At 37.9% G+C, this 26,483-nt stretch overlaps 1 protein-coding gene across 2 annotated transcripts in view; it reads right to left on the reverse strand.

Moving 5' to 3' along the window:
* The window catches only part of HHIP (hedgehog interacting protein), a 98,844-nt gene that overhangs the window by 63,571 nt on the left and 8,790 nt on the right, over positions 1–26,483 (reverse strand). For both annotated transcript variants that reach the window (XM_087936088.1, XM_026697809.2), the window contains exons 2-3: positions 17,746–17,938; positions 2,054–2,210 (exon numbers count right to left, since the gene is read on the reverse strand). In XM_087936088.1, the coding sequence (XP_087792214.1) occupies positions 2,054–2,210; positions 17,746–17,938 (350 nt within the window). The remainder of the gene's footprint in view (positions 1–2,053; positions 2,211–17,745; positions 17,939–26,483) is intronic.

A 26,483-nucleotide genomic window follows, 5' to 3' on the forward strand; every position in this document is an offset into this window, starting at 1 on the left:
AGCAGTTTCTACTCAATCTATCTCCCAGGGTTGTTAGAGGATCTTTCTTATAGTCACTGACTATCACTTTATACGGCTTATAAGAAGTACAAGATCCATGTTAAAATTCATACAGGTTTGATAAGAGTAATAAAAATAACAGTAAATAAAATATTCAGACTATTAAATTCTTCACAGTACTAAATATTTCTAATAAATATTAGAAAAATACTAATAATCTAAATACTTAAAAGTAATTGATTAACATAGGAATATATTTTTCTGTCTAGAGCAATAGCAGCTGAAAAAAATGTGAATATTCTGGGGATTTTAAGGTAATCCTGTGAAAAAGTAAAGTTAGGAGGGCACAGACAGACTGATACAGAAAAAACATTGAAGGGACATGTAGGCTAGATTATCACTTTCCTACAACTCTTGGGGGCAAGTTAACTCTGCAAAAAGTCTATTATTTTAACTTTGCTATAATATCACATCAAAGGCATCCAAACAGACTAAGGAAAGGGCTCTACAGGGTCTTGGACTGGTCATACTGAATTTGTAATTTTGTTGGTTTTCGTTTATATCCTACCAGTATTGGTTGCCTAGATTACCAAGTTCTACCTAGAAAGTTACGTCAAACACATGCTACCAAAATGTTTTTCTAGTTTTTGATAGCCTCATGGACCAAAATGCTTTACATAGAAATTATACTGATATAGATCATTCTGAATGTTGGTTGTACAGAAAGAAGAAAAGTGTAGAATTGTAGAAGAATTGAAAGAAGAAAAGATGTAAAATTGCTGGAAATGTAAACCTGGAATAAGAAATAGAGAAGGTACATGGTGATCCTAGATTAGTGTGACTATTCCAGGTTCTAAATGAAATGTGGGTTGTTTTTTTAACATGTCTTGAAATAGTGCTCTAAGACAGGGGTAGGGAAACGTGGCTCTTTTATCACTTATGGACTTCAACTCCCAGAATTCCTGAGTGAGCCATAAAAGGTTCCCCATCCCTGGCCTACTGGTTTTTCAGTTGTGGGTGAAATCAATTTTTGACTTGAATGGGACTGTTTAATATACAAATGTAGGACATATAAAGAATATGCAGGATATATAAAGAATATGTCCTACATTTGTATATTAAACAGTCCCATTCAAGTCAAAAATTGATTTCCCCTCAACTGAAAAACCAGTAGGCCAGGGATGGGGAACCTTTTATGGCTCACTCAGGAATTCTGGGAGTTGAAGTCCATAAGTGATAAAAGAGCCACGTTTCCCTACCCCTGCTCTAAGATAATCAGGACTAGATAATATCTCAATACCCGAGAGTTATACCATGTTTGGCAAATAGACCTGGCTTTAAAGGTTTTATACTTGAACTCATGGGGGTTCTTTTTATATGAAAAAATCTACTGTTGTCCTGTTAAAATGTTAACATTAATTTACAAAGCATAATATAGAAGTCAGAAATAAAACTGGGATAAAAGAGTCTGGCATAAATTTATAGAAATCTTAACTGGACCACTGTTGGATATTTTGTAACCTCATACAATGAGACTCTCATTGCTAAAAATACTGCTTGAATTTCTCATTAATTTCCAATGACAGCATAAGAAGCACCTTTTTTAATTGCACTACATTTAAATCCTATCATTCCATTTTTAATCATAAATGATTGTATTGCCATATGGAGTTTGTGAAATCAGGCAGATTATAAATTATGCAAATAAAATATAAAAATTAAAAATATGAAAATATTGAGTAGAAAGAATAATCAGGAAAGCAAGTGTTTTTTTCAACAAATCAGAAAAATATTAACATGTAACTTTGATAAGATTTCAGATAAGACACCTGCAATATATTTGATATAACAATTTTATGAATCATTAGTAAAGTATGCATTATGCAAGAATTCAGTACTTTAAAGAACAGTTTGTTTGTTTTTGCCAAAGCTGGAGTAATCAACATCTGGATGACATAGCTAGAGAACACAAGCAGAAACTGACTCAACACATTATCAAGTTATAAAGATTTGTCAGGCTTTCTGAATTAAAAAAATATTTATCTTTAGAAACCTGCTTAAATCTTCTCCTTTGCCATATTCTTCTATTTGATCCAAATAGTTAGAAGATGGTCCTCGAACTTGTTTTCTTGGAAAATCTGGAAAGCAGAAACCATCATCTTTTCTTGCATAGTAGAAACAAAAGTCATCAGCAGTAATTTGGAGCAAACCTTTGAAAAGGAAAGAAGAAATGTTTAGCAAATTAGTTGTATTATTTTCTATTTAGACTTTTCTACAAAGGAATGTATCGAAACATTTCACTAGATATCATGCTAGTTCACACATAATGCTGAACCATAATGTTAACCAAATTAGTATGACAAGTTAATATGAAATGAAAATCCATAAATTATGTATGATAGAAAAGAGCAGAACTACTTGCACAAATTAAAAGGAATTGTAATTTAGCATTATGTGTGAAGTCCTTGGTACCCTCTGAGCTTAGTTGTTTTCTTGCAGATTACCAAGGACTCCACAGTTCATTCCTGAGTAACATATATTCTCTTAAATTGGTATATTATGTATGAACTAGGCCACTGAGTAATTTTGATATGTTATTTCTTTAAAATACAAATGTTCTTCCCAAAAATGTACATAAGCATACTCTTTTTATGTTATAGAAGAAAAATAATTTAGGCAAATAAGACCAAGAAAAGGTTTATTAGCATTTGAATTTCCACAGCACAATTTATATAAAAAAAACTCTTGAGTAATAGCAATTACCAAAAAGTTCCCATCTGACAAGTATCACTAATATCAGAATCTATGGACAGAAGCTCTACAATAATATTGAATATAGACATCATATTTATAAATATTACATTACATAATACAGATTTTGGTTCATTTTTGTAGTCTACAATTATTTCATAAGGGAATTTTTCATCAATATTTTTCATCAATATACAGGTAGTCTTCATTTTATGAGTGTTTGTTTAACAATGATTGAAAGTTACAGTAATCTCAGAAAAAGCGACTTATTACCCATAATTGAAGTTACAATTGAAGTCAAACCACCCTAATGGTCATGTGACTGCAATTTGGGTATTTTCAACTGGCTTGCATTCACAATGGTTGGTGTGGTGGCATAAACATGATTTGTGATCTTCCCAGCCCAGTTTCTGACAAGCAAAGTCAATTGGAGAAGCCAGATTTACTTAACAATTGTGTGTTTCACTTAATGAACATGTGATTCACTTAACAACTACAGTGAATCACCTAATGGCAATGATAAAATTTTTCATAAAATCAGGCCTGGTCATGTAATGATTTGCTTAATGAGCACCTTGCTTAGTGACTGAAATTTCAGTCTACCTATATCCAGAGCCTAGAAATAGCATTCATATCTTCACAATGCATGAACGCCGAAAAAAACTCAGAAACCCAAACATCAGTAAAGACTAAGAAATAACATTAATCTTCTCCATTGGGGTTCTTAAGTTATTCTATTGGAAGAATATTTATTTCTTATGATCTTTTACAGTAATTGCAGATCACCTTACTGGTCTTTAAGATTAAAAACATGGCTGCTTCCTAGTCTTCAGTTAGGGTGATTGGTGTAGCCTTTTGTCTATCTCTTGTTGGGACAGGTGGGAAGAAACAGTTGTTTCCTTCAAATGATTATATTTTCAAATTTTACTTTTACTGTTTTACCCTTTTCATATATTGGTCACTCAGTGTCTCTGAAGTTGGATAGCCTTGAAATTTGAAGTAAAAATAAAAAAAATACCTTTGTCTTATTTCACTGACTCTTCTGTGAATTCTAGAATGATCCCAATGTGAGTATATGTCTTATTCCGAACACAACAAAGTAAAGAAGTTAGGTATGTAAAGAAAAAGTTGTGGTATAAGATGTTGGATATAAATATAGTTCCAGTTTTTGCTTAGTTGCTTTTACTTAATTTAATTCACAGCATGCATGTCGCTCTAAAAATTCTAAAATGTTTCGAAGGAAAAATAGGTAACTTTAATTAAAAATAAAAACCTGCCAAATATTTAAATATATTATTTGTTACACATTGTTTTTTTTATTCTTGATGAATTTAATAATATTATATAAATATCACATCATTGATCAATAATAAAAGTGATTAGAAATCATGCCAAACTCTCAGATTTAGGAGCAGCAATCAAACACTCTACGGTTCTTATTATTCATACATGTTTTCCAGACAACCGTCAACAGAAATATTCTTAAAGATGCAATCTGTGTGGTTCTGAAGAACAACTGACCAGATGGAATGAAGCCATCTATCTTTCCAGTTTGCTGAATTTACAACTTTCTTACAATGTATTTAGGTTATCAAAATCAAAAATAAAAATAAAATGTCCTTGAAAATTAAGCTACATTCTTAAAATTCTTTAACTGCTTTTATGCTGGAGTTTATTTTTAAACATGTTTCAAAGTTGTAATTGCAATAGAGTTTTACAAATGTATTATGAAGACCATCAATTTCCATGAAAATGATTTGGGAACCGATTCTCTGATTGTAAAACTAATAAATACATTTTTCATACCAGCATATAATACCTACACAACCTGTATGAAAAACTGTTCTGTTTCTGTGAATTATATTGATACAAATTACACACATATTTCTCTAAAGTATGTGATCAAATGATTTATCTTTTGTTCAGAGAAAAAATAATCAGTCCAAAACTAAATCATTCATGGAGGTCCTCAATCTTATGCTTTGTATACTCAGTACAATTTCTGAGTATACAACATGTCTATCAATCTATCTAATATATTCAATCCATTCTACATTGCCCAAACGAATGTATGAGGAACTATAATTTTAGAAAAATAAAACAATTATTTATTTACTAATAATATTCATGGATAATGCATTAATGGGAGAATCTGAAATAAAATAATTTAAAAATGTCTTTGTGGACTACTTAATGATAGCAAATATCTACAAACACATAGGCTGCAGGAACATTCTTCTTCCAGCCATATAGCACCTATGACAAAAATACATATGCCTGCACGGTTTGATATAACCTGTAACAATTAAAGCCAGAACTACTGCTGCAACCCATTTGTCTCATCCTAGTTTTCTCTGTCTCATTCTGTCATTCCTATTCTTTTTTCCCTGCCTCTCCTTTTAGAAGAAGGTAAAATTATTCTTGCCAAAGGACTGATCTCATTGATTATGCAAACCTTTTGAAATTGGGTTGAACGTCCATGAATTTGAACAGAAAATGTAAGTTGCCCTTGCACTACATCAAATTTTATTTCTGGAACCCTCAGTTACATTATTACTGAGTCGTAGTAGCGCAGTGGCTAGAATGCACTATTGAAGGCTAACTTTGTTCACAACCAGGAGTTCTATCCTGACTGACTTAAGGTTGACTGAGCCTTCCATCTTTCAAAGGTCAGTATAATGAGGACCCAGACTGTTGAGGGAAATATGCTGATTCTGTAAACCACTCAGAGAATGCTCAAAAGCACTATGAAGAGCGATATTTGTCTTCTGCAAAGCATTTGACTCAGTGGTACATGACAAACTACTATTAAAATCTTAGGGCATTTCTGGATCCCTTCACAAGTGGATTACTGTCTTCCTGTCAAATAGGCAACAAATAGTAAAAATAGGAAATGCCCTATCAAACCCTGCACCAGTTATCAGTGGCATCCCACAAGGGAGTGTTCTAGGACCCACACTCTTTATACTATATATTAATGACCTTTGTGATCACCTTATTAGCAACTCTGTCCTCTTTGCTGATCAGGTAAAACTATTCAACACCACCGTCAATGCTACCGTCCTTCAAAAAGACCTTGATTATTTGTTTGAATGGTCTAACAGTTGGCAACTCCAAATCTCTACCAACAAATGCTCTGTCCTACACGTTGGTAAAAAAAATCTATATACCAAATACAAGCTAGGCGGACATGACCTTGCTGATGACCCTCACTTTTTGAAGGACCTTTGAGTTCTAATATTGAATGATCTAAGTGCCAAAGCTCACTGCAACAGTATTGCCAAAAAGGCTTTAAAAGTTGTAAATTTAACTTTACGAAGCTTCTCCTCTGGTAATACTGATTTGCGAAATAGGGCATTCAAAACCTTTGCTAGACCAATACTTGAATTCAGCTCTGCTGTCTGCAATCTGCATTGTATATCAGACATAAATACAACTGAGTGAGTCCAGAAGTATTTTACCAGAAGAGTACTACATTCCTCTGTTTGCAACAGAATAACCTATAGCACCAGACTTGAGATTCTTGGCTTAGACAACCTTGACCTATGCTGTCTAAGATTGGACTTAAGCATAGTACATAAAATCATATGTTACAACATCTTACCAGTTAATGAATATTTCAGGTTTAACAATGACAACACTAGAGCGCACAACAGATATAAACTAAATGTAAACCACTCCAAACTCGATTGCAGGAAGTATGATTTCTGCAACAGAATGGTCAATGTCTGGAATTCACTTCCTGATTCTGTTGTCACCTGCTCAAACCCCCACTCCTTTACCCTCAAACTAACCTCTATTGACCTCACCCCATTCCTAAGAGGTCTGTAAGGGGCGTGCATAAGCGCACAATCATGCCTACTGTCCCTGTCCTATTGTCTCCAATTATTAGTTCCTATTTCTTGTATTTAAACTTATGTTTGTTCTATTGTAAGCTCTTGACAAATAAAATAAATAAAAAATAAATATATTAGAATGCATATCAATTGAGAATTCACCAAGAATTAATTAACGCTCCAACTATCACCAATATGTTATAAATACATAGGTTTGGTTATTCATATGGCTACCCAAATGTTTAGAAAGGTGAAACGTGATACTCATGTCACATACGTTAGTCTAATGGTAATGTTGGGAAATGGAATATTTTATTCATTACCCCAAAGTGCATGATATAAATTCTACACCATAATAAAAACAAATGTGTTAGCAGACAAAACAGTTTCACTAAGTAAATATTGGAAGTTGGGCACAGCTATTGAAATGAAGCCAAGCAAGATCATGGCTGCTTTAGTTCTTATAAGGGAGAGACCACCAAAACACAAGCCTGTGGCTAATCACTTTCACTCTTTTGCCAAGAATACTGCACAAATATATCTGTCAAGCTCAACTGAAGATGCCTTTTTTTCTGATTAGTATAATTAAATAGCTATACTACACATTTGTGTTTCCCTCACAGAAAGACAGTCAATATCTCTAATGAATAAGCCAGCTATTGAAGCTTCTTTCTCAGTAATCAATACTATGAATCTTGTTAATTCCATCAAAATAAGTATTCAGCTTGTAGGGAGTTTCTTATGGACTTGACATTCTTATCCATAAGATTGAGCTATGAAATAATTGTTAGTTCTGAACATATTTATTGCAACAAACAAACCTGACTACGCTTCTGTAAATGGCTAAATCTCTAAGAGACAATAGAAGTTAAATAAAATGTAACACTATATATATACTTTCTTATAGAGAGGTTCTATTCTTAAGACAGATATTTTTAAAGTAATTATATTTTACAGTCCAACCATTTTTTAATTCCAGAAATAGAAATCAAATCTCAGAATAGTACTTTGATTAATAAATATATTACTCTACCAAAGAAAACACTTGGTTTGTTTGGTCATGGGTATGCCAATTTGGGGGGGAGCAGTTTATTGAGATAATTCTCTGATCCACTCTTAGAATAGACAGAATTGTTATTGGGGTCTTACTGATATAGAAAACCCAATTCTGGTTGATAGTGTAGCATGCAAAGTTCAGGGTGCTCTGTCCAGCGCTTAAAGCGATATTTTCATCTGGTTCCCTTTCAAGGCAACCTGGGTGGTCATAAAAACCACTTGACATCTTGATGCACTTCAGCAGTTTTACATATACACAAACTCTGTAGGAAAATAAATTTGTCATTTGTCACCACATATGTTGATCTGGGGAGCGGCTCCAGCTCCTGTGCAGCTCAGATGCTTCTTTCCCTGGTGTTTCAGCATTTTATTCTTTTTATTCTGCGAAAGCAAATTTTCCCTAAGAATGACTTTTACAGGGAAAAGAAGTATATTGCAACTTAGCAGATCTCTCTCTCTCCTTCCCTCCCTCCCTCCCTCTCCCTCCCTCTATGTACCTGCTAATTAATATTATGTATGGAATTGTTATTATTATTAATAATAACCTCTCTAGGAGGCCTGCACCATGAGCCAAATATTTAATCTAATCTGTTATCGCTGCTCAACAGGCAGTCTTGGCAACTGTGATGTATTCTGCTTTGCTCTGGACTGGAGAATGCAATAAAGAGTAAGGAACAGCTGGTTTAAGAAAGCCTAAGAAATGTCTCTGTAGTTTAGAACGACAATAATAATATTTTCATATTTTAACAAGTTTAGATACATGCTAAACCACACTAAAAGCATCTTTTTCAAAATGTTTATTTATGTTAATCAGAGAAGACTACCCCCCAGGTCAAAGTTATGTATCCATGGGACTTCTAACAAATAAAAAGTATATAGAGTGTTTATTAAAAGTGTTTCTTAATTTATTTCATACTAGTCTATTCCCCCTTTTTTTTTTTTAAAGCTGCATTTATGTCATAAATGGTTACTGTTTTGTTTAAAATGTGATAAAACAGTACAACAGTCACTATTCATGCTGTGTAGGTTATGTTCAGATGTAATATTAAATCAAATATAGAATTATGTGCATAAAATTGAGGAAGATTTCCCGTTTATTAAAAATCATAATGTTCTGTTGCATTCAGGCTCAATAATAGTATTGTTTCAATTGCAGAGCTTGGGAAAGAGGCTGATGTGTATCACAGGACGCATTAGGACTCATACAACCGTCACAGTCTTAATTATAAATTCCTCGATTCCTTCCAAACATTATTAGCAAATTATTATTTTTTGTAGTTTCATCATTCAGCTTTCAATATCCTAAACAATAGTTCCTAGAATTCTTAGCCAACAGAAAGAGATAGAGTACGCCTAAATCCCACTTAGGTTGGAAAAATTAACTGCCCTAAATTCCTCTATAATATGGTCCTGTTGTGATCAACATAGATTTGGATGGAATAAATTCTCTTTTCTGTTTTATAGCGCATGAAGAATCTCAATTACAGTGTTGTGGTTTACCTGATGTGTTTAACAATACCATGGAATTTCTCCAAGAACTATAAATCAGTTGAAAGCTTGACTTAGCCTTCTTGCATCACTACCAAATCATCTTTTTTATAAGGATAAACTTTTGAAATACGTTTACAAGCCATTTAGTATTATAATTCATATTTGCATCCAGATTGTTTTAACATTATAATGTAATCTTTTGGGATAGACTTTGCTGATCAATGTTTGAACGAAACAATCTTTTTTCCTCCTGTTTCATGTTCACTCTCTTTTCTTCTTCTTCTGCTACCTCAGTTCTTCTATTTCTTCTTTCAAAACATTATCTAAAATCTAAATTTCTCTTAAACAATATTTTAATTTCAGTATTTAAAAAATCAGTGGTAATCTGAAAATAAATATAAAGGCCAAGTCAAAATCAACCTTAAAATATAAATGCAATACTGACAAAATTATGTCAGTTAGAAACCTTTCAAAATGTTTAAGTTAAAAAAATATTAAAATAATTGAAGGAAGCCATCTGGAATCATCCAGAGGAATTATCATCAGACTGATAACAAATCTTAGTGGTAGATCAGGAGTGTCAAATTCGTGGCCAACAGGCCAGATGTGTCACATGCTGCCCCTGCCAAGTTGAGTGAAGGGGATAAAGGTCCTGATACGTGACCAAGATGTTAATTATTTCAGTAGAAACACTGGCCCATAAGAATATAAGCAGGCAACTTCAAAAGGAAAACATCTACAAAATCCATCCATAAGTGGCTCCATCCACCCTACCCACAAGACTTGAGAGAACAACCAAGTCTTTTAAGATCCTCTAAATCACCATGAATAAGCTATATGGCTCTCAGGACAGCTGCCTTGACAGAGATGGCACATTTCCTAGGTCCTCAGAGGTGGCACTATTTAAAAGGACCACGCCAATTCTCTTGGCTCAATACCAGTTAGGCAGAAACCATGGGAAAGGGGCGTTGGTTCTTACCTGATACACTCATTCTCTGGGAGCTGTGACGAGCATCCAGGTCAGGGAAGTGCTTCCGTCTGTCATCCAACAGGCTGAGCCAATTTTCTGAGGACACTCCCACTTGCCCTTGGTCCCCAGTTTAGTGAAGTTGAAGTGTAGAGTACTCCGTTGCCTTCTTCATTGGTTATTGTGCTTGACCAGAATCAGTCCCAGAACCAGATGGCCTTCTGGATGGGGCTGAATGGTTGTCACAGCTGCCAGAGAATGGGAGTATCAGGTAGAACCAACGCCCCTTTTCCATGGATCTGTTCCAAGCATCCAGGTCAGGGACATAACCAAGCTGGCGTGTCCTTATGGAGGGTCTCTGTCTGGTTTGGAGTCTCCCTTGTTATGTGAACTCTTTGTAGGACACGTCTGCCAAAGGCAGCTTCTGCTGATGCAAAAATGTCCAGTTTGTGTGAAGGGCGACGGTGAAGACCACATTGCCACCCTAGGGAAATCTAGGGATTTCTGTGATAGAGGCTTGTGTTGCCCAAGCCACTGATTGGCTGCACTCCTGGTGGAGTGTGCTGAGTTCATACGTTTTTGCAGTAGTGGCTCTGAGGCATCTGCCCACTGTTGAAGCTGTAACTTTCTTCCCTAGGGTGGAGGGCTGAAATGAGACAAAGAGGGCGTCTGTCGTCCAGTGGGCAACAGTCCTATGGATGTAAATGTGGAGGGCCTTACGCACATCTAGGAAATGCCATTGCCTTTCTAATGCATGGGTTGGTTTTGGACAGAAGTTGGGAAGAATCAACTCCTGCATTTGGTGGAAAGAAGTATTGACCTCGGGTATAAAAGTTGGATCTAGATGAAGAACCACCCTATCTGAGTGGAAAACACAAAGGTTTGTCCCTCACTGAAAGAGCAGCTAGCTTGGAAATTCTCCTGGTGGAGGTTATAGCTACCAAGAACACCACCTTGTATGTTAGAAGGTGGAGACTGATATTTCTCAAAGGTTCGAAGGGTGATTTGGTGAGCGCTGTGAGAACCTCATTCAAATCCCAGGTGGGGTATCTATCGACCACCAGAGGCCTAAAATTAGTGGGCCCCCATAGAAAACTGTGTACTCTCGGATGGTGAGCGAGATATTGCTCTTCACCGCAAGAGAGGACTGAGGCTAGAGCTGCTACCTGCCTACGCAACGTATTGGGAGAGAGGCCACTATCTAAGCTCTCTTGGAGAAAGTCCAGAATATTTGCCACCGATGCTGAGGTGGGGTCTGTCTTATTTTTATTGCACCACCTGCAAAAGATCTTCCACGTGGCATTGTAGATGCAGATCACGGATGGACGTCTTGCCACCTGGATGGTTTCAATGACCTTGTTGGAGAGCTTCTCATCTTTCAGGAGTCTTCGCTCAAGTGCCAGGCGGCCACTTGGAGCCACTGTGGCTCCAGATGTTGTATGGGCCCCTGGCTGAGGGAGATCCTCTCCAGTGGGATTCTCCAAGCTTCAGCAATTGAGAGGTCTATGAGGTCCGCGAACCACGGGTGTCTGGGCCAGTATGGTGCCAGGAAAAGAAGTTTGCCCTCTCTTCTAATAGTTTCCTGATTACCTTGGGTATTGGGGGAGGGGAGAGAATGCATACAGGAGGCCCCGGGGCCAGGGACAGCAGAGAGCATTCACTCCCTCCACTCTCTGAGCCAGAAACCTCAAGAAAAACCTTAGTAGCTGAGCATTGAGGGGTGAGGCAAAGAGGTCCAAGATCAGGAGGCCGAACTGAGGCTTGGGTGCAGGCACCACTTGGAATGGTCAACAGTGGTCCTGCTCAACCAGTCTGCTTGGATGTTATGCTGACCCGAGATATGATCTGCCTTGATGGACTGAAGATGCCTCTCTGCCCAGTGGAAAAGTCTTTCCGTCTCCCTCATGAGGGACTTTGAATGTGTGCCTCCCATTGATTTATGTGGGCCTTGGTAGCCACATTGTCTGTGATGAGAAGGATGTGTTGCCCTTGGATCTCATGTTGGAACTTGCGAAGGGCCAGATGGACTGCCCTGAGTTCCAGACAGTTGATGCGGCACTTTGTATCTGTTGGAGTCCAGTGACTTTGTGTTATAAGGGATTGACAATGAGCTCCCCAGCCGTAGAGGCTGGCGTTGGTGATAATTGTCACTCGTTGTGGCTCTCTGAAGAAGCAGCCCTGGGTGATGTTCCTGGAGGTCCACCATAGGAGTGAGCGAAGGACTTTTGGTGGGACCCGTACCTTGGTCATGGAATTGCTCCTGCTGGATCGTTGAAATGGAAGGAAGAACCATTGTAAAGTCCTGGCATGGAGACAGACCCAAGGGACTATTGTGATACAGGAAAACATCTTTCCCAAAAGTTGGGATAATTGTGCCACGTTTGAGTGTTCAAATGTGCCTGGATAATTCCCTGATGCTGTTCTGTCGGTCCTCCGAGAGAAAAATCTCATTGTCATTGTGTCAATGATGGCAGCCAGGTATGGCAATCGGGTGGTCAGTGTTAGATAGCTTTTGCCCAGGTTTACTGAAAAACCGTGGTCCTGAAGGACTCAGAGTGTCATAGATCTGTTTCTGCTTGCATTTGAGACAATGATTGAAGTAGAATGTCGTCCATATAGCACTGCAGATGAACTGGTAGGCTTCTGAGATGTGCTGCTTGACCCACCAGTACCTTTGTGAAAGTCTGGGGGACCAAAGCCAGGCCAAATGGTAGGGTGCAGTATTCGTAATGGCGATTGCAGTGGTGGTATTTGACTGGTTTGGCCTGGTTCTGGCGAGCCTGTATTAGCAATGAGCAGTGGAGACCAAACCGCTTCTCTCTGCTGCTCTGCTGTTGGGTCCACCTGCCCGCCCAGGCTCCCAGGCTCACTTTTATCTGCTGAATTTGAAGTGCAGCTGCTTTGCGCAGCACAGAATAGTGCTGCATAGCAGCTGCTGAAACGACCAGGATCGTGCAGGCTTGCAGGAGGCAAGTTAGAATACCTCTGCACCTGTGCAAACGCCTCTGCACCTGCGCAAAGTGCATGCAAAGTGTGTGCACACTTGCAAAGCGCATCCACCAAGCCATGCCCACTGAACCAGTGGCAACAATATTTGAATCCCACCATTGGGCAGTTGGCATAGCAAAACTGCAGGAATCTTCTGTGCGAGGGCCTTATGGGGAAGTGTAGATATGCCTCTGCCAGGTCCACTGAGGTCAAGACATCTCCCTGCCTGATATTTAGAAGGATAGATTGCAGTGAGGTTCAATCTGAACCTCCTGTATACTAAAAAGCGGTTTAGACATTTTAGGTCTAGAATCGCTCTCCACACACACACTGAACTCTTTGGAACCACAAAGAGGAGGAAATAGAACCCCTGCCCCTGTTGATGTGTTGGGACCGGATGAATGGCATGGATGGCCAGTAAATGCTAGATTGGGGTCTCCATGAGATCTCACTTTGTGGAATTCCTTGAAATGGGGCATGGCATAAAGAAATTTGGGGGTGTGGAGAGGAACTCCAGGGAGAGACCTGATCTTATGGTCTCTCAGACCCAGGCATCCGAGGTAATGTTATACCACTGATCAGCAAAGAAGGCCAGCTGGCCTCCAATGCGGGGTTTGGTTAGGTATTCATTTGGGGCAACAGAATGACTTGTTGCCGGTTCCACGAAATGGCCTTTTGGCTTGGGTTCCACACCTGAACCTATCTCTAAACCCTGCTCTATCAGTCTGTTGTCCCTGTCTGAAACCTAAGGGCTTCTGGGTTCTTTGAAAATAGTTTCCTCGATAGCGGGCTCGAAAGGGAGTCCTCCGAAAGGAGTGGACTGGGTGGTTATCTGATCTCCATGACTGGGGAGGCAATATTTTGTGTTTGTCCTGTGCCTGTGGAAACCCAATGTTGCTTGACCGTATCTACGAACATCTTCGGGACTGGTATGACTTCAGTCTTCGTTACTGGCTCGGAAAAAACCAAATCATCTGACTCTGCCACATTCAAGATTGTCTCTGAGGGAGTGGAAGGGTTGCCAAGGCGAGTATGTTTTTGGCCTTGAACAACAGAGATTTGAAGAGTTGAAGGTGGAACAATCGAATGAATGTAGGCTGTTCCAGGACAAGCCCCTCATCTTCTGACATGTCCTTGTGTAGTTGTCCCTCTTCCTCTGATAAGGAGAAATCAGAATCAACTGATGAAACAGGGAAATAATGACCTTGACCCTCTGCCTTGTGGTGTACGGGATGAGGTTGTGTCAGAAACTATGGTAGGTTTATCATTGGTTGCAGGTCTTGGGTTGGTACCTGGAAATCAGGGAGGCTCGCTCTGATCTGCCTAGGTTGAGGGTGCGCTTGTTATTGAGACCTCATCTGACAGGTCTGTTGCACACCCTCGGCAGTCCCCTGCCTGATTGCTTCTGACCTCAGAACCTCATGAAGGGGGGAACCTCAGGAGGAAAACCTTCTTCTGCCCGGAGCCCCACAGCAGTTGAGTGAATGTCACCTCAGGCGCAATTCTGGGTCTCTTGGCATGCTGAAACTGTCTCCCTGCTGACATATCAACTAGGAGCATTGAAACACTCACAGTGCTGATGTTTGGTTTCAGGGTATGAGTAACAAGGGCCTCAGGTGCTCCTCTTGGTGACCAGGGTAGGCTTCTCAGGTTGTCACCACCTCTGTTGTTGACCAAAAGATCTAAAGGAAGGGCTAAAAAGGGCCCAGGAGAAGGTGCTGCCACCACTGGGGAGACTGGTTGTGGATTTCTTGCAGCCTCCCGAAGACTCTTCCCCAAATGTTTTTCAAAAGCCCTTTGGTGACGTTTTTCATATTTTTCCGGTGCCTTCGAGGGTTTCTTGGAGCGAGAAGCCTTAGTCTTATTTCTAGTCATTGTTCTAAAAGATAATCTGGATCCTGACTCACTGGAGCAAACAGAGCCTTCTCCTTCCATTGCATGCCTGGAAACAGGTGTGCTCACATAATATATGGATAAATTATTGGCTCCTGTTCCACGTGGGACTGCTCCAAATTGCAGGCAGAGATTCCTGTCAATTAGTCTTGTAGGAAAAAATAATAATTTTTAAATTGACAAAAAAAAAATTCTGATTTTTTTTCAATTTTAAAAATCAAATTTAAATTCTAAAAAATAAAAAAACAATACCTGAATAAGTTTCAAGCTGACCTGGAAAGGCTGAGGTTCCAAAAATTCAAATTAGCCCTCAGCCTGTGGCTCCCATGAATTTTAAGTCTGTTGTTCAAGGCAGTTTAAAAGGCGCAGGCTGGCAATGGCCTGGGCGCAAACTGTCAATCATCCAGTTGGCTTCGGGTTTGAAAGTAAAAAGGAAAATAAAGAGAAAAATTCCTTTTGGTGGCTAATGCACCGGCCTGAGTGAATCAAACTCTCTAAGCTGAATCCTGTTACAGGGGATGACAGCTGAGCTGAAGGAGAAAAACATCAGTAGACTGTGAGGGATTCGCCTTCGCCATTTGACTCTTGGCGCAAAGGCTTGATCTAAAATGGTGCTGGCTGCTATGAGCCACCGGTGCAAATTTCAAACAGTCTTGGATGGTCAGGGAGCTGTCAGTGAAGCAAGCAAAGAATTTCTTGTTAAATGCTCTACGAGAATTAACAGAGGAGTGGGACAGCACTACTTCGCTTCCTGCTAGTCAGCTGTGTGATTGAAACCTGCAATTTTTTTAAAAAAAGAAAGGCTTTGGCAGCGGAATTGAGCTCCCGCTCTTCGCACTGCTCAGGTCCTCATAAGGACCTGCCATAACCAACAATCAGCTGTTGATGGTTGTCGGTTGACAGTGTTTTTGTTTAAAGGGAAAAGAAAATGCGAGAAAAACCGGCTGGCTTTCTCTTGAGGCTTTCTGAAGATCGCAGTCAGCAAAATGCTCACATTTATTTATTTATTTATTTGATTTGTCAGTTGCTTACAAGATAATAGGTATAAGTATAAACATAGTTATGAATACATGAAATGGATACATATAAGAAAAATAAAAAGCATCAATAGGGCAGGGACGGTAGGCCTGTTCATGCAGGCCCCCTACAGACCTCTTAGGAAAGGGGTGAGGTCAATAGTAGACAGTCTAAGGTTTAAGTTTTTGGGGAAGAAACCACAGAGTCAGGTAGAGTATTCCAGACATTGACCACTTTGTTGCTGAAGTCGTATTTCCTGCAATCAAGTTTGGTGCAGTTTACCTTGAGTTTGTATCTATTGTGTGCTCTTGTATTGTTATGATTGAAGCTGAAGTATTTATTGACAGGTAGGACATTGCAATGTATGATTTTATATACTATACTTAGATCGGACCGAAGGTGGCGTAGTTCTAGGTTTTCTAGGTCTAGAATTTCAAGTCTGGTGGCATAAGGTATTCTGCAACGAGTAGAGGAGTGGATAACTCTTCTTGTGAAATATTTCTGGACTTTCTCAATTGTGTTAATATCAGATACGTAATGTGGGTTCGAGACTGATGAGCTGTATTCAAGTATTGGTCTAGCAAATGTTTTGTATGCTCTAGTTAGTAGTGTGATATTACCAGTGAAAAAGCTACGTAGGATTAGGTAAACAACTCTTAATGTCTTTTTGGCTATGTAGTTACAGTGGGCTCCAGAACTTAGATCATTAGAGATGAGTACTCCAAGGTCCTTGACAGAGTTTGGATCATCAACAAGGTCTTGACTATTCAGCCTGTATTTTATTTTCTGATTTTTTTTGCCAATATGTAAGACAGAGCATTTGTTTGCTGAGATTTGAAGTTGCCATTTGTTTGACCATTCTAATAGATAGTCGAGGTCTTTTTGAAGGGTAGCAGTATTGTCTGTGGTGTTGAATAGCTTTACATCATCAGCGAAGAGAACGCAGTTGCTCTTAATATGACCACAGAGGCCATTTATGTAGAGTACTTACATAAATCTAACTCGAACGACAGGCTGAGCTAAACTGGGGACAAATGGCAAGTGGGAGTGTCCTCAGAAAATTGGCTCAGCCTGTTGGACAACAAACGGAAGCACTTCCCTGACCTGGATACTCGGAACAGTTCCATGGAGAATAGACACGCTCTCAAATAAACTGGTCTAATGCTTTATGTTCCACTAAACTGCTTTTGTAACCACCAAAATATATATATCCTTGGTTAAGAAACACAGATCTAGGTAACGTTTTATATTCACAACCAGTACTTTCTTGATAAAGAACATGAGTGTTACATCAATGGTTTTTTTTACAATGTATAAGAAATTTAAGTAAACATATCGTGACCATTTTTTTTGTAAAATACAAAGGACAAATTTGAAAAAGCGGCAAATCTGAAAGGGCCTTCTAAGAATAAAAAAATGTTTATATTGATAACTTGGCTTTACAAACAGCAGAATTAATAAAAACTACAAATTCACATATTCTAATAATAATATCTAAAATCGAACAGTACATTTTAAAATAATTCAATTACCGTATTTTTCACATGAATGTGAAAAACTGCATTAAGTGGTACCACTTGTACAGTGAATATTAAATATCAAAATAAAGGACAAAAATGAGTTTTGGAAAAATAAATACATTTAAAGGAGGACTTTCTGAAATAAAAGACTGTCCTTTATAATCAAGGACATATGGTCACAGTAGATATATATCACCTCAATTTATTATTCTTTGCAATATTTTACCTGGGATGTGACCTCGGCAAGTGTAGTAGAATTCTTTGCAATAATCCTTGCACAGGAAAGGAAGGGCTAGTTCTCTTTCCAATGTTTCCTTCGCAGTTGAGTGGAACAGATTCTGAGCATTCGGTGAACAGTGAGCGCATCTGATTTCCTGCAGCAGCTTCACACATTCTGTGTTGTTGGTAACAGAAAAGATCTGTAAGCCACAAACCAGAAACATATAAGCTTTTTTGTATCCTGCAAAGCACACTGCTATCGTATATAAAAAGCTATGCCAATTTAAGATCATTGTTGGTTAAATATTTTATACCTATTATATGTAAAAAAAAGTCATTGTCAAAATTCTGATGATCAAATAATAAAAATATAATCATACATGATATCACACAGGTATAGCTTAAAATATAGATTATGTTTGAACAAATTCAATTCAAATTCAAATTCAACAATTCAAATATATCCTATATAATTAATTTCTCTCACCTAGCTCATTTTCAGCTCTGTGAAACCTGATTTGAAGCATAATAGCTTGCATATGATTCCAATATCCCATATTGCATAGGTTGCCTCTCCCTGAGCCTGGCTATTTGATATGCATACCTGTTACACATGGTTTCACTCACTTCCATGACAGAGTGAAACTGTTAACATAAGAACTAGAAAGTTTTAGTAGATGAAGACCAGGTTGTGGAAAGATGTTGATGCAGCTCTCACTCTAGCATCAGTGCAACGGAATACACAGAATAGTGAAGCTAAATTATTCGTGTAATAAATAGCACAGCTCTGGATTCCCTTCTGCTAATTCTTTGTGTGTAAATCAAAATCAAAATTGAAGCTGTGGTGTACATATCTTTTTCTACCAGCATTTAACAATGCAACAAAAATTGCTGTTGCTGTTTATATCTGTATAAGTTGTTAGGTTATAATGCTATACTGTATGTTTTGTTTTCTCTGAAATAAAGGTACTGTAAATGTGTGAAAATTACACCCTACTAATTCAAGTTAATTGAAGAAAACACCACAAACAATAAAAGATTAATTCCCATTTATGCTACTAATTACTGCAATACTGAAAAGTAATTACACTTAATATAATAATGTGATATACTGTTATTATGCATGCCCAAATACATTCCAAGATGGTATTTTTAACATTACGCTAAAATTTAGCCAGTATTTTATACCTAGACCTTGACAAAAATACTTTTCTTATCTTTTTAAAGATACTGAGGACTGACAGACACACAATATATAGAGAGAGCCAAATAATTTTCTTTTATATTTATTTGTTCGTATTACTCCAAATATATCTATTGATAATAATGCAAATTTACTGCATTATTCTAATTAATAGAACTAAAATAAACAGGATACCACTATACAATTAATCATTTTAAATTCACAAGGTCAAGTTACACAATGGATAAAGGTAGTCATATGTGGAGATTGTGAAGTTAACTTTTATATAAGGCAAGTGCTGATATACTTGTAAGATCATATAACTATATTATAATGTGTAAATGTACAGACGGTCTATTTTGTTCAACTTTATGTCATTTCGTGCTTCTAACAATTGTTTATTAATCTTTCTAAAGTATATATGAAAACAAAGCTTCTCTAAGATATTTCTTTAAGCAAGAAAAAATAAAAATCCCACTTATCTAACCTTGTACTCAATTTGGATGTCGGCTTGCCTTCCTTAGTCTGACATACTGGAGACACACAAAATAGCAATCAATAGATACGGTATAGCATTTTGTATGAGTGGAAGCAAAATGTACTGGGTTTATATACACCATCATATACACAGAAGATAAGGAGAACATTCATGGACTTGTTTATGTGCATATTAACTTTAGAGTACTAATTTGGAGATTGATTCACACAATTTAACAACAACCCCCACTCCCAGCTATGCAGCCAATATTTACCAGTAGGGAAAAATAACATTCTGGGTTGCTGAAAACAAGTTAACTGAAAACCAATCTGATATCAGTTCTAGGTGGTGTGAAGTTTAGAATAACTAAGTTGAAGCTGCAGTAGAAAACCATCCTTAAAATATGTTGGAAGCGGAAACTACTACAATAGTTGTTAGGCATACAAAACAGATCCTATTTTAAAATGTTTGTTTTTATGATGTCGGAAAACTTGCATTGTCTATCCTGGAAAAAAAACCTGCCTTTCAAATATGGTATTACCATTATGATCCCATACCTATACAGGTAGTCCTCAACTTACAACAGTTCGTTTAGTGACAGTTCAAAGTTATAATGGCACTGAAAAATTATTATGACCATTTTTCACAGTTACGACCTTTGCAAGCATCCCCATGATCATGTGATCAAAATTCAGATGCTTGGCAGTTGGTTCATATTTATGACCGTTGCTGTTTCCTAAGGTCATGTGATAACCTTCTGCAACCTTCTCACCAGCAAAGTCAATGGAGAAGTCAGATTCATTTAACAACTGGGTTACTAACTTATCAAGTGCAGTGATTCACTTAACAACTGTGGCAAGAAAGATCATGGGGAAAAATTCACTTAACAACTATGCCACTTAACAACAAAAATTTGGGGCTCAAGAGGACTACCTATAAGTTCGTCCAACTTGGATTTTTATCCAAATTGGCAAATATCACAAATTGTTCATATTTCTATTCCACCCCCCTGACTTTATATTATAACTGAATTGTTAAATAATGTATTATGAGGTCCACTGACCCTTCATAAATAATTGAAAATTTGTATATAACTAATATTAGTTTGAAAAACTAATTTAGAAGTATGTTGAGAGTCAGGAGAGTCATGAGCAATATCTGCAGAACATGCTTTAAAAGATAACTGAGGTTGGCGGTAGCAAAGAATATTTATGGATGTCTCAAAGATGCTTTTTCAGGAAGCAATTGGACTTTCTTGCCTTTTCTTTTGAAGACATTTTGCTTCTCACCCAAGAAGCTTCTTAAGTTCTGACAGAATAGTGGGGAATGGAAGGATTTATATTCCTTGCAGACAGCTGGTCACTTGCATCCTTTTAGAGGGTCATTGAAGCACCTGGAGGTTTATCTGTGTCCTCAGGGTCACCTGAGTAGTGCTCCTGGTTCCTGTAATCTGCGATTTTTCCTCTGGAAATCCATTCCTACGCCCACACCATTTAAAGGGTGTTTATCCCAAACTGCACAGCTAAAAGTCTGTAGAGATTATCTGTCATCCAGGTCATGGTTGTCTTAAAGGTGCTTTATGGATATTTATCCAAAAATATACTACTATAAGATCAAAAAATATTACACGATCCAAAAATATGTATGGATCTTGTAATACAGGTAGTTCTTGACTTAGGACCATAACTGGTACTTGAATTTTGGTTGCTAAGTAATGCAATTGTTAAGTAAGTCATCTCTTAAAAGCAAAAGTGTCTTTTGAAAAGAATGAAAAAAGCATTAATTAGAAATTTGGTATTGGAGAAGCTTCCTGAGAATATTGTGGATAGCCCAGAATACAAACAGATCATCAAACAAAGAATCCCAGATGTCTCAATAAAGCTAAAAATGAAGGCTCTCCAGAGCTAAGAATGTTGGAAGAAAAAGAAAAGAAGAGCACATTCAGCAGCCAGATGAATTGATTCATTCACAGCGGCAACGAGTGCACGGTTGGAACATTTGAAAAAGCAGGGTGCGGATCATCATGAAGGAAATCCACCTATGTGGTCCATAGGAATTGATAACAACCTGAAGACACATAATTAACTAACTTCTCCTTATTAGCAAGCACAATGTCCACAAAAAGGGATTCAGACAGTCAAACCATTGTGCTCTTTGCACTCCTAAAGTAACACAGTTGTTGAGTGAAACTGGTTTCCCCAATTTGCTTGTCAGGTCGCAAAAGTTGACTCCAGGACACTGCAACCATCACAAATATGAGTCAAGTGCCAAGCATTGGAATTTTGATGATTTGATCATGGGGATGCTGAATGGTCATAAATGTGAAAAATGGTCATAAGTCACTTTTTTCAGTGACATAACTTTGAATGGTCACTAAATGGACTGTTGTAAGTCGAGGACTACTATCTGTATAATAAATGGGCCCTAAATGGCTGGGAGAAGATGGTCTGGGCATACACCCTCAAATCCTGTTGCCCCATTCTTTAAAGTAAGATAGAACATCTCTTGCAGTTTAAAGAACCACAGAGTAGAAAAGAAGTTATTAGCCTTGCAAAGCAGGGGTCGCTTTTGGACCTTAGGGACCACCAAACTCATAAGTTTAAATCCCGCGGACCATTAATATGAATTTTGGACTGGCAGTGGCTTGCTGATGTTGGTGGGAAAATTGGTCCCATATTCTAGAGCTGCAGCTCCTCCTCCACCCAGGTGCACCGGCCTGCCATGGACTGGAGGAACTGCTCTGAGATGACCAAAGGGCCAGTCTTGTGACTACTGCAGCTCTGGAACATGGGACTGACTTTCCCACCAATGTCAGCAAGCCATCCCGGGGCAGATTTCCCTCCCCTGCCATTGATCTTACCTTCCAGTTCCAGCTTGCGTGGCTCTACTCAAGGTAAGGTTTGCTCTTAGCTGAAGGGTGGGGGCCAGCGGGTGGGTGGGCCATGAGGGTGGCGCAGCCTTGTGTTCCCGCACAGCCTGGATTAATTGCTTTGGGGGGTACTTTGGGGGGGACACATTTCACTGCAGACCACCAATAGTCCCCGGCCCACTGGTTGGCAACCATTGTTATAAAGTATTAGCGACAAAAGCTTTATCTCAGTATTCATTTCCCATTCCAGCATAGGTGTTATGTAAATTGGGCAATAGCTGGCTTAATTCCTGACTCAGCGTCACCGAAGTGCCTGAGATGAGCTAGAGGAAGACATGTGTTGGCCACAATAATTCCCTCGGTGGAGAATGTAATGGAAACTGGACAGCAATAGCTCCAATAGCTTTTGTGCTTCTTACAGCTGCATGGCTGGGCTGCCCAAAGGAAAAAAAAGCAGCTGTGACATAAAGAGCTGACAGTGGCAGCTGGAACTTTGGAAGGTATCAGCATTAGAAAAAAGGCTGTGGGAGAAAGAGTGGGAACAACCAGCACTGCCACCCACCACAGAGGAGCCCATTCCCCATTCAACAGTGATGTTTAATACAAGAAAAAAAGAGAAAGAGAAGTGGCGGGGGGGGGGGGAAGAGGAGAAAATTGAGACCTTCCACAGCAGCAATCAAAATAGAGATGTAAACTATGTTAGCAGCCATTGCCTACAACAAAAGGATGACAGCTCAAACATATTTAGGACTTGCTCCATTCATCTCCAATTGGTGTTCTTAGAAACCAACCTGATTAGATAACTTCACATCACTGTTAGGCAAATAAATGGAATTGTTTTTGGAAACCGAGCCCAGGTCCCCTTCTACTTTTCTTTCACTCCAATCCTACTTTAAACAATCATTTTGGACAAGAAGGTGTGGATCCCCCCCCCGTTTTCATGTTGCTTTTCAAGAAAACTACTGTCAAAACTAGATAACCACTGTAATTCCTTCAACAACCTCTCTTTTGTTCAGAATACACTGACTTTGCAATGTTAATGATTGAGCTTGTCACCATGAGCTCTGTGGAGCACAGATTGAGAAGACATCTGGAATTTCTGTTTGATCTCTGTATTGACATATAGTTGACATATATCCATCACTAGGTACTTGAGTCAAATACTTCTATGCTGAACCAATAAGTTACAAGTAATCCACAAACTATGACTACAATAGGGATCAGAAAATTCCTCACTAAAAGGTGAATAAAGCATCATGTGATTGCACCCAATTTTCTTTAATGCTTTTTTAAAGCAAGACATCAAGTAACCATCACCTGTGACATTCCTTGCCTGGTTTCCCCATTGACTTTATCAGAAGCCAGCTGGGAAAATTGCAAATGACAATCACATGACTGCATGCAACTGTTGTAAGTATGAACTAGTTGGCAAGCACCTATACTGCAATCATATAACCATAGGGAAGCTGCAATAGTTATAAGTCAGAGGTGGGTATTCAGCAGGTTCTGACCAATTCTGGAGAATTGGTAGCGGAAATTTTGAGTAGTTCGGAGAACCAGCAAATACCACCTCTGACTGGAGATTTTACGGTATCCTTTCCCTGCCACGCCCACCAAGCCATGCCCACAGAACCGGTAGTAAAAAAAAGTGAATCCCACCACTGTTGTAAGTGTGAGGATCTTTAAGCAAGTCACTTTTTTCAACACTGTCGTAACTTCAGACAGTTGCAAAATTGATGGTTGTAAATCAAGGATTGCCTCTATAGTAGTTACCTTCATAGTTGGGCCCAAGAGCCTTGATCTAGCTAAGACAACTTGAATGAATGAAAATGTATGTGTTCCTCCCGCTTTCTACTGATGGTTGGCTACACGCTTTTTTTTTTTCTTGTATGCGACTTTTTCAGACAAGCTGGATATGACAAAAATGTATGGGGTTGGAGTGACATTGGGAATCTGTGAGGTGCCTGCATTGGCAATTGTTGCTGTTTTTACCTCACTGGTAACTGTATACAGATAGCCATCAACTTACAACTATTTGTTTAGTGACCTTTAAAAGGTGCAATGGCACTGAAAACGGTGAACAGTTTTCACATTTACTACCATTGCAGCATCCCATAATCTGGTTATCAAAATTTACAGGCTTGACAACTGGCATGTATTTATGATGTTGCAGTGTCCTGAGGTCAAGTGTAACCTTCCCTGCTGGTTTCCAATTGTGGTCATAAGTCGAGGTGGTTTGTGCTGGTTTCCAATTACTGTTAGCCAACCAGTTACTTGTTTGAAATGGGTAGCCATGTACATTTTCATTATTTAATGATGCAATGTTGTGATTTTTCAAAAACGTGCACCCAATATTTGTGTGTAAAAGTTTGAGTCTGAGAGAGGTAGAGACAGAAAGAAAAACAATTGTATTAAAGTGAAAAAGTGAATTAACTCACTCTGAATTTTGATGTGTTTCATAATTGTGAAACACTGCTAAATACAACTAATTTTTCTTGGAAGGTAATAATATAGCTTCTGGAAAAAAATTAGAAACCATACTAAAACATCCAATTTAAGATGGAGTATCTTAAAAAATACTTTGCATGCACATTATATTTTACTCAACATCTGAATAATATACAGTAGAAATCAATATATATTTTATTTGAAGGGTCTTTGATGCTCTCTGAGCTCAGTTGCAAGAAAACAACCAATATCAGAGAACACTAAGGGCACCTCATTTCAACCTTCAACTCCTTTATTGATATTTTACTTATTTATCCTCTCTGTATACTTACAATATATTTTGGACTTTGTATTATTTAAAACAGGGTGAAATGTCCATTTTTCTATTAGCTAAGAGCTTTAAAAAATTTAAACTGTTCATTGACTAGTTTTAATGAGTTTTACACAACACTAAAGGAGTATAGTAGTCTTATGGTAGAAAAGGAAACAGCTTATGCTTATTTTTTGTGTTATAAACTTCATAATGTTGGGAACTTGCACAAGAAGCTTCACAATAATTGATTTATGCATGCATACTTATACTTTTATAACTATTATACCTTTTCCTTCCAAAAAAACAATGGATAGCATTCCAGCTGTTTTTTGCCTTCTAATAAATGTTGTAACCAAGAATTAATTTGATATTCAACACCTATTAATTTTATACAGACCATGGAATATGAGAGATATATGTGATGACTTAGATTTGTAATTATTAATGAATAATTCTGGCAAAAAATATAACTTTTTTGGTTTGTTTGTTTATTACTCCACTCATTCTGCTCATCAATTGATTTCTTTGCCAATTCCAGCACTATTAATTCCATTATCTCTTTTGTAAATTATATGTATAGTTTCCTACATCTTCTGAGATACTGCAATTCTACAACATATTTTGACCATTGTATTTTATTGGTTTGACGGTAATCATGTAAAACCTATCATCAAAGTAGATCAGAGGGTGAGTTAATTGTGTTATGTAATTAATTTGTGATTTTAATACATTTAAGCTAATGAAATGTATTGAAGGTATGACTGCCTTGACACTCAAGTTAATTATTAGGCATTCCACTTCATATTCTATATTTGTAAACTACTATACCTTCAAAAAATTATATCACATTTTTCTTTGACTGCATTGCATGTTTTCTGCAGCCGAACTAATACGAAGTAACTTGAATAGCAAGTTCAAAAATAATGAGGAAAATAAACAGAGTAGTCCTTGACACATTTAGAATTTAGCAGTTTTAATTCAACTGTGGCAACCTAGATTTGTAATCTCTAAACAAGCTTTAGCATATGGATCTTCATTATTAAAATCATTTTACACTTAAAAAATGGCACAGGCATACACAAGTATGATGGGCTGTTTTCTGAACTTTTGCCTCAGCCTCATAGACTGCAACTGCAGGTCTTAAAATGAGTGGTTTTATTTATTTATTTGTTTGTTTATGTTATTTATATTGCCACCTGTGGAGACTCAAGGTGGCTTACAGAATGTAAAACGGTATTTAAAATAAAAAACAATAAAAATTAACAAAAAGAATCAAATAAATTAATAAATACAATAGAACAAAATCTGAAAAAAAAATCACCAACTCTCACCCCCCCATCTCAACAAAAGCAGATCACACGAGCCATTTGTTGGGCTCCATCCCTCTCTGGGTTGCCCAGGTCTGCTCGCTCTAATGGATCGGGTAGATGTGACCGGCAAGAGACTTTCCCTCA

Source organism: Pseudonaja textilis, chromosome 6, assembly GCF_049901715.1.
Source record: "Pseudonaja textilis isolate UNSWEBS1 chromosome 6, rPseTex1.2, whole genome shotgun sequence".
NCBI classification, from domain to species: Eukaryota; Metazoa; Chordata; class Lepidosauria; order Squamata; family Elapidae; genus Pseudonaja; species Pseudonaja textilis.